Source organism: Meleagris gallopavo, unplaced genomic scaffold, assembly GCF_000146605.3.
Source record: "Meleagris gallopavo isolate NT-WF06-2002-E0010 breed Aviagen turkey brand Nicholas breeding stock unplaced genomic scaffold, Turkey_5.1 ChrUn_random_7180001860529, whole genome shotgun sequence".
Lineage (NCBI taxonomy): Eukaryota > Metazoa > Chordata > Aves > Galliformes > Phasianidae > Meleagris > Meleagris gallopavo.
Window position 1 is genome coordinate 11,650 of NW_011126271.1, and position 6,481 is coordinate 18,130.

At 59.5% G+C, this 6,481-nt stretch overlaps 1 protein-coding gene across 4 annotated transcripts; it reads right to left on the bottom strand.

The window, feature by feature from the left end:
- On the bottom strand, positions 1 to 5,440 carry GRK2 (G protein-coupled receptor kinase 2). 4 transcript variants are annotated; one of them, XM_010726897.3, is made up of 22 exons: positions 5,280 to 5,439; positions 5,037 to 5,113; positions 4,679 to 4,752; positions 4,380 to 4,481; positions 4,207 to 4,281; positions 3,969 to 4,030; positions 3,673 to 3,724; positions 3,429 to 3,520; positions 3,100 to 3,199; positions 2,937 to 3,015; positions 2,709 to 2,839; positions 2,393 to 2,487; positions 2,213 to 2,320; positions 2,069 to 2,135; positions 1,886 to 1,986; positions 1,734 to 1,800; positions 1,566 to 1,661; positions 1,330 to 1,492; positions 1,084 to 1,220; positions 908 to 1,021; positions 680 to 805; positions 1 to 576 (listed from the first exon to the last, which is right to left on the bottom strand). In XM_010726897.3, the coding sequence occupies exons 1-22, from the start codon at positions 5,390 to 5,392 to the stop codon at positions 568 to 570; spliced, it is 2,040 nt and encodes a 679-aa protein (XP_010725199.1). In that variant the 5' UTR covers positions 5,393 to 5,439; the 3' UTR covers positions 1 to 567. The 4 variants fall into 4 exon arrangements, with proteins under 4 accessions (XP_010725199.1, XP_019466654.1, XP_003209789.2 ...); XM_019611109.2 differs by having other exon boundaries at positions 1 to 805; positions 908 to 1,018; positions 5,280 to 5,440; XM_003209741.4 differs by having other exon boundaries at positions 1 to 805.
- Between the last annotated feature and the right edge of the window lie 1,041 nt (positions 5,441 to 6,481).

A 6,481-nucleotide genomic window follows, 5' to 3' on the forward strand; every position in this document is an offset into this window, starting at 1 on the left:
TTTTAAGCATTCTCACGTTTCTGCTCATTCAACCCTCACTCGCAGCCCTGCCCGCTGCTCCTCCCCACGCTAATATTTACAGATGCTAGCGGGCACAGCAGGGAGAGCCGGGGGGCACAGCGCTTGGTGCCATGCGCTGGGGTCGCGAGGACAGACTCTATGTCCCTGCTTCTCCCCACCAGCTGCCTCCTCCCTGCTCACCCGCTGGCTCAGGGGGTGCAGGGGGCCTATGGCACAGTATTTACAGGGTGCCCCCTGGGCACATATGCACACTGCCATTCACACCGAGGACTTGGCACCCACAGACAGGCACAGCCGGGCTGCGGCACATGAGGCACAGGGAGTCAGTGGTGCCCCATTTGGCACACACAGGTGGCGAAGGCGGCACTGGACTAGGAGCAGGACAGCAAATGGGAGGGGGGCACAGGACTGCCTTCATCTGAGCCAGATCAGGGAGCAGTGCTGCATGTCCAGCGCCAGCTCTGCTTCAGGACAGTGATGCCATGGCTGTGCCCTACCGTGGGCATGGGGATGGCACTGGCACCAGGTGTCCTCGTAGAGCTCTGCTCAGGGACACTGCGAAGGAGCGGGACCCAACCCAATAAATTAGAAGTAGGGTGGGAAGGAAGGGCAGGGCACAGGGTCAGAGCCCATTGGCAGAGCGCTGCAAGAAGGGTACTTTGCTGAGCTCCACCACCGGTGAGCGTGGCTTATTCTGCATGCGTGGCACCCGCTGCAGCAGCTGCTGGGCCTGACGCTGGGCATCCCGCAATTCCTTCTGCCACTGCACCAGCTCGGGATCACTCTGTGGGGAAGCACATGGCTCAGAGCAGAGCTCCCCTGAGTCACCCTTGTGCCACACAGTGGCTTGGGGTGGCCCTCCCAGGAGGGCTCACGGCACACTCACATCGCACTGCAGCACAAACTGCTTGCCGCCACGGATGCGGAGTAAGATGCACTTGCGCTCCTTCACTTGAGTCTCCTCCACTGAGTCAATCTCCTCCATGGTGAGCAGGGACTGCTGGGGGACAGACTCAGCCCAAGCCCCAACAGCTGAACCCCACACCCCCCCGCCCGCCTTACCGGCGACTCGCCCTCCCCACGCCACTCCAGCCGGTTGGGGAAGAGGTAGAAGTAGCGGCGCTGCCACTGTGTCAGAAAGGGGTTGCCCAGCTTGGACATGTACCCGTGTACGATGCAGTCCTTGCCCATGGCGTAGTCTGGGGCCCCAGCAACGCAGGAGAAAGGCTCAGTGCTGAGCACTGCCACCACTGTGCGGTGCCAGCGGAGACGCCAGGGACAGCACGGGGGGCACCCAGGCCCACTCACCCTCCTCATGGCCCAGCTGTTTGTTCTTGGCTTTCTTGCGTGCCTCCTGCTTGTCTGTGTCTGCATTGACAGTGTCGAAGACAGTCTCGGTCACTTCCTGCTGCCAGCGCTCCGAGATAGTGAGCGGGAAGTTGCGGTACAGCTCCTGATCACTCTCCAGCAGCTGGTGAGGAGGTGGGGGTCAGCGCCTGCCCCATGCCAATCCCCTGCTGCATGCCAGCCCCCCAGCCTGCTACCTTGATGCCCTTTGTGTCCTCCTCATCAAATGAGCCGATGTCAAAGGCATCAGCTGCATTCACCTCACCTCGGGGTGGGATGAGAGGTGGGGAGTACTGTGGGCAGAAGAGAGGCAAGTGAGGGGGTGCCTGCCTGTGCCCTACAGCTGTGCCCTGTGCCCCTCTCACCTTCTGCAGGAACACCATCTGCCAGTCCAGGCCTTTGAAGAAGGGTTCCTCCTTCACCTCCTGAGCACTGTGGGGCAATGCAGGGTGAATATGGCAGTGCTGCCCACGGTGATGCCACCCGTGGCCCCTTCCCCACAACTGCTGGGACTCACCCACGCCCCATGCAGCCCAGCCGCTGGTTGACGTCACGCTGAAGCAGCCCCTCAAGCAATGAGCGCAACTCAGGGGAGAAGGAGTCGGGCAGCTCAACAGCCTGCAGGCAAAGGTTCAGTTGGCTCACAGTTGCACAAGCCTGCAAGTGCTGCAGTGCAGTGTCCCAAGGACCCTCAGCTCACCATGGTGAGGGTCATGCGATCGATCTCATGCTTGTCCTTTGTCTTGTGCTGCCGGAAAGGGCTGTGCCTGCAGCCACACGGAGTGGGGCTTAGCCATGTCCCTGGTGCCCAGCCCCACCCAGTGCCCTCTGTGCATGCACTCACCCGCGGAGCAGCTTGAAGAGCATGCAGCCCAGTGAAAACCAGTCAGCACTGCTGTCGTATGCTACCCCCTTCTGCAGCACCTCCGGGGCCATGTAGCCATGGGTGCCCCTGGGGTTACAGAGCTGGGTCAGGGCTGTGCCCAGGAGTCATAGGGGGCACTGGGGGAGCAAGCACACTCACACACTGGCGTGGGGTTTCTTCTTGGAGAAGTCACAGGCCAGGCCCAGGTCCGAGATACGGACGTGTCCAAACTCATCCAGGAGGATGTTTGCTGGCTGCCGGAACATGGAGCCACCCCTGAGCCCCAGCCTGGCCCATGGGCATGGGTGGCACCTGGGCTGGGAGTGCATGGTGGGATGGGTGCAACATAGGATGCAGGGATGCCTGCAGGGTCCCAGAGGTGCCCATGGTGCCAGGGGGCTTCCTGCTGGGTGTGGGGTGCCCAAAGGACCTGGAGGACCCACACAGAGAGTGGGTGCTCATGGGGGACGGTCACCTTAAGGTCACGGTACACCACGAAACGACTGTGCATGTGCTCCAGGCCCAGGATGATCTCTGATGCATAGAAGCGCATCTCTGCCTCCGAGAAGACGCCATGCTGGGACAGGTGATAGTGCAGGTCCCCCCCTGCAGCAACAGGCACCAGCAGTCACCCTGAGGATGCCATGGCAAGGTCCCAGGGGGCTGCAGTGCTGGGGACGGGGAGCAGCTAGTGGACTCTCACCATTCATTAGGTCAAGGATGAAGCTGAGCTTGTCAGGTGTGTGGAAAGCATACGACATGCACACAATGAATGGGCAATCCTGGCCAGGGAGAAGATGTCATGCTGAGCCAGCAGTGCCTCAGCACCCCACATCACCCCCTGCCCTGTGCCCTTATCCCCTCACCCCAGTGCTGACAAGGGACAACATGATGCGCTCGTTGAGGGCCAGCGTCTCACCCTGCTTCATCTTGATGCGCTTCTTGTCCAAGCACTTCATGGCATACCTGGGGGCAGAGAGTCCCTGTGGGGTCCTGCTGTTACCTGTACCCATCATGCCTTTCCTGCAGTACCTGTGGCCAGACAGCTCCTTCCCCAGCCATCACAATGTATCCCACGGGAAGGTGGAACCATGACGACACTTTGGCATTCCTGCATGCCTATCATCATAGCAACACTGCTCATCCCCCTGCCCACAGAACCAGTCTCACAACCAGACCTCCCTGGCCCCATTACATTTTGCCTGTGTCCGCTTTCCGGCAGCCGTAGACCTCCCCAAAGCCACCGCGGCCGATGATGCGATGAACACTGAAGTCGTTCATGGTGAGCTAAAGTGGATCAGAAAGAGGGGATCACCCCATCGTAGCTACCCCCTGTGTGTCCTGGAGGGGTCCCATACCCAGCCTCAGTCCCCTGGAACTCCCTTGGGACCAGGACCCATATTCCCTCCCTGGCTGTATCCCAAGAAGGAAGGTCTCACATGGATGTTCAGCTCCACGTTCTTCCACTGGCAGAACCGTGTGAACTTGTCACTGCAAGGAAGCACAGAGAAGGTGAGAGTGAGGGACCCTTGAGGAGACCTTTAACATGCATGGCGGGGCAGAGGAGATCCAAATGTGGACAGGACCCTCACATGAGAACAGAGACCCCAGGCCGGAGCTGGGTATGACATCAGCCCAAGTCTCTGGTGTGGAGACAGACAGCATTGGAACTTCTCAGCAGGAGCCCTGCAGCACCCTGAGAGACAGGTCTCCCCGGGCTGTGCTCTTGTCTCACCTCTCAATGAACTTCTGGAAGATGCGCCCACGCAGGTTCTGGCAGATCTCCTCGATGTAGGGCTAGAGATAACATGGGGGTTAGCATTACATCCCCAGTACCACCCAGGTCTGCCCCATTCCTTGCAGAAATTAGGTGGCATTTCTCACATCTCCACTGCCACCATCTGCCATCCAAGGCCATCTGTCTCTGGTGACCCCAGTGCCACCATCCCCTCCATGTCATGGATAGCACTTACCTGGAAGAGGTCTGGGGGCACCTCCTTCTTGCTCAGGCGGCTCTGCACATGCTCTGTAGCACTTTTGGAGAATGGCTGCGGGGCAGAACACCACCACATCACCATGAGAAGGTGGGATGGGGACATGGTGGTGGAATCCCCTGTGGTGTGGCATGATGAGGCACAGCACTCACGTGGGAGCAGGCCAGCAGCTCCTTCATGATGTAATGGTCAAAGATGTGGTGGCTCCGAGTGGCTCGCTCCTCCTCCGAGTCCAGCTTCTCATACTTCTTGATCTGCCAAGGGCATAGATTGCATGGTAAAGGGGCACAGCTCCACAAAGGGCACACACAGTGCACAGTGAGGGACCACATCTCGTGGGCACTTGTGGATATCAGGACCATGGGCACTGAGGGCATCACCTCCAGGCATCTGGGGCATCATCTCCCCCAGGCACATCACAGGACACCCCAGCCCCAGCATCCCATTGTACCTCTTCGTAGAACTCCATCAGGGGCTTGGCCTCCTCAGCGTGGTTGAGGGCAAAGTCCCGGAACAGCAGGTACCCTGGGGTAGAGGCAGTGCTGCGAGTGTGCCTGGGTGCTGCACAGTGTGACACCCAGGCCGAGGGATGCAGTGCCACACAGCAAGGGCGTGGCAGACTGAGGAGGACTATAGGGTTGCCATGAGGCGGAGGTGCCGGAAACCACCAGTACCACGGGAAGGAAACAAGAGGCGCTTCCTGCCCAGGACATTTAGCGCTAGGAGAAGCAACAGGGCGGGGAAGACTGGAGGAGGACACCATCCAGCACCTTTGCAGCCCCACAGCCGCCCCCACAGCCCCCACTCACCGATCTTCTGCGCAAAGATCTTGTCGAATGTCACCTCGCCCCGGTCCTCCAGATACTTCTGCATGACGCTGCGGATGCTAGGGGGCAGCCCAGGGTCAGCGTTGGCCCATATTCCCTCACCGTATCCCTGTGCGCCCCGACAGTATCTGGGGCGCCAGTGCGTCCGAGATAGGGGCACGGTGGGGCTGAGGGCGGCAGGGACAGCAGGGCCCGGCCAGGCGGCCCCGGCCCGACACCGCTCACCTGGGCTCTGGCAGCAGGATCCGTTTGCTGGCGCGGGCGGCGGGCGCGGCCCGGCTCTTCTCCATGGCCATCAGGTAGCTCACGTCAGCCAGCACAGCTTCTAGGTCCGCCATCTTGCGCGGGGCCGAGGCCGGCACCGGCCCGACCCCAGCAGCGACCCGGAAGCGGAAGTAGCAGCAGCCGGAAGTACGTTGGGCTGGGCCCGAGGCGTGCGGGAAGGGAGGGGGTGAGGGTCCGCGCAGCCCAGAGGGGGATGTGCCCACTCCCCCGTCCCCAGCCGCGAGGCAGAGCTCAGACGCTGCGTTTTGTGTTTTTGTTTTCCTCAACTTTTTTAATTCCAAAAGTCCACCCTGAGGAACAAAACAGTTCCGGGAGGCCCGCCCAGCCCCTCTCGCTTATCACCGTAGTAATGCTGTAGGAGCAAAGATCTCCAAAACCACCTCTGGAGAACATCGATGAAATAATAAACAAAAAACAACCAAGCAAAAAGAAACAAACAGCCCCACCGTGTGCACGCCCCCCCACCCCCCAAGCCCCAACGCAGAGAGCGCACGCTATGGTTTGCTTTAACCCTTAATGCTTACATTTAATTTTAAAGCACAAACATCAGAGATGGACTCTAAATTGCCAACAAAAAATATATATTTACAATATTTCTCCGAGGGGGAGAAGGGAGGGGAGATCGAAACAGAACAAAAACACAACCAAACCCTTAAACAATTGGAACTGTTCTTGCGGGAGGTGGCCGGGAGCAGTCCGGGTGCTTTAAATCACTGAGTGATTTCACATATAGAACTCTCTCTTTGCTTACTGGTAGATCGCCTGTCCCTGCGGGGCTGTGCGTGGGAGGGGGCAAGGGAGGGGGGAGGAGGGAGGTCCCGCACCACTCCCCGTGCCTCTGTCCTTCCGGTGGCAAAACTCAAATAAAAAATAACAAATGAACCCAAGGAGAAAGAAAAAACGTTGATTCTTCCACTGCCTTACGCAGCGACCACCATCAGGACAGAGGCGGGGGGCTCTGCTCCCCCCACTTACAGCACCCCCGCAGCCTCCTCTCCTCCCTTATTGCTTCTGGGGCCCCAGGGGCACACGGGGCTGCGCTGTGCCATGCACCGGGGAGAGGAGCAGCAGCCGGGCACGGGCAGGGAGGAAAACAAAAGAGTGACCCAAAAGATACCAACTTTTTTTTTTTTCCCTCACAT

Excerpts from the sequence above, each read along its gene's own strand:
- GRK2 (XM_003209741.4), bottom strand. The coding sequence starts at position 5,392 with ATGGCGGACCTAGAAGCTGTGCTGGCTGACGTGAGCTACCTGATGGCC. Across the intron at positions 1,801-1,885 it reads CTGGGCTGCATGGGGCGTGG|TGCTCAGGAGGTGAAGGAGG; the intron begins GTGAGTCCCAGC and ends ATTGCCCCACAG. Across the intron at positions 806-907 it reads AGTTTGTGCTGCAGTGCGAT|AGTGATCCCGAGCTGGTGCA; the intron begins GTGAGTGTGCCG and ends GCTTCCCCACAG.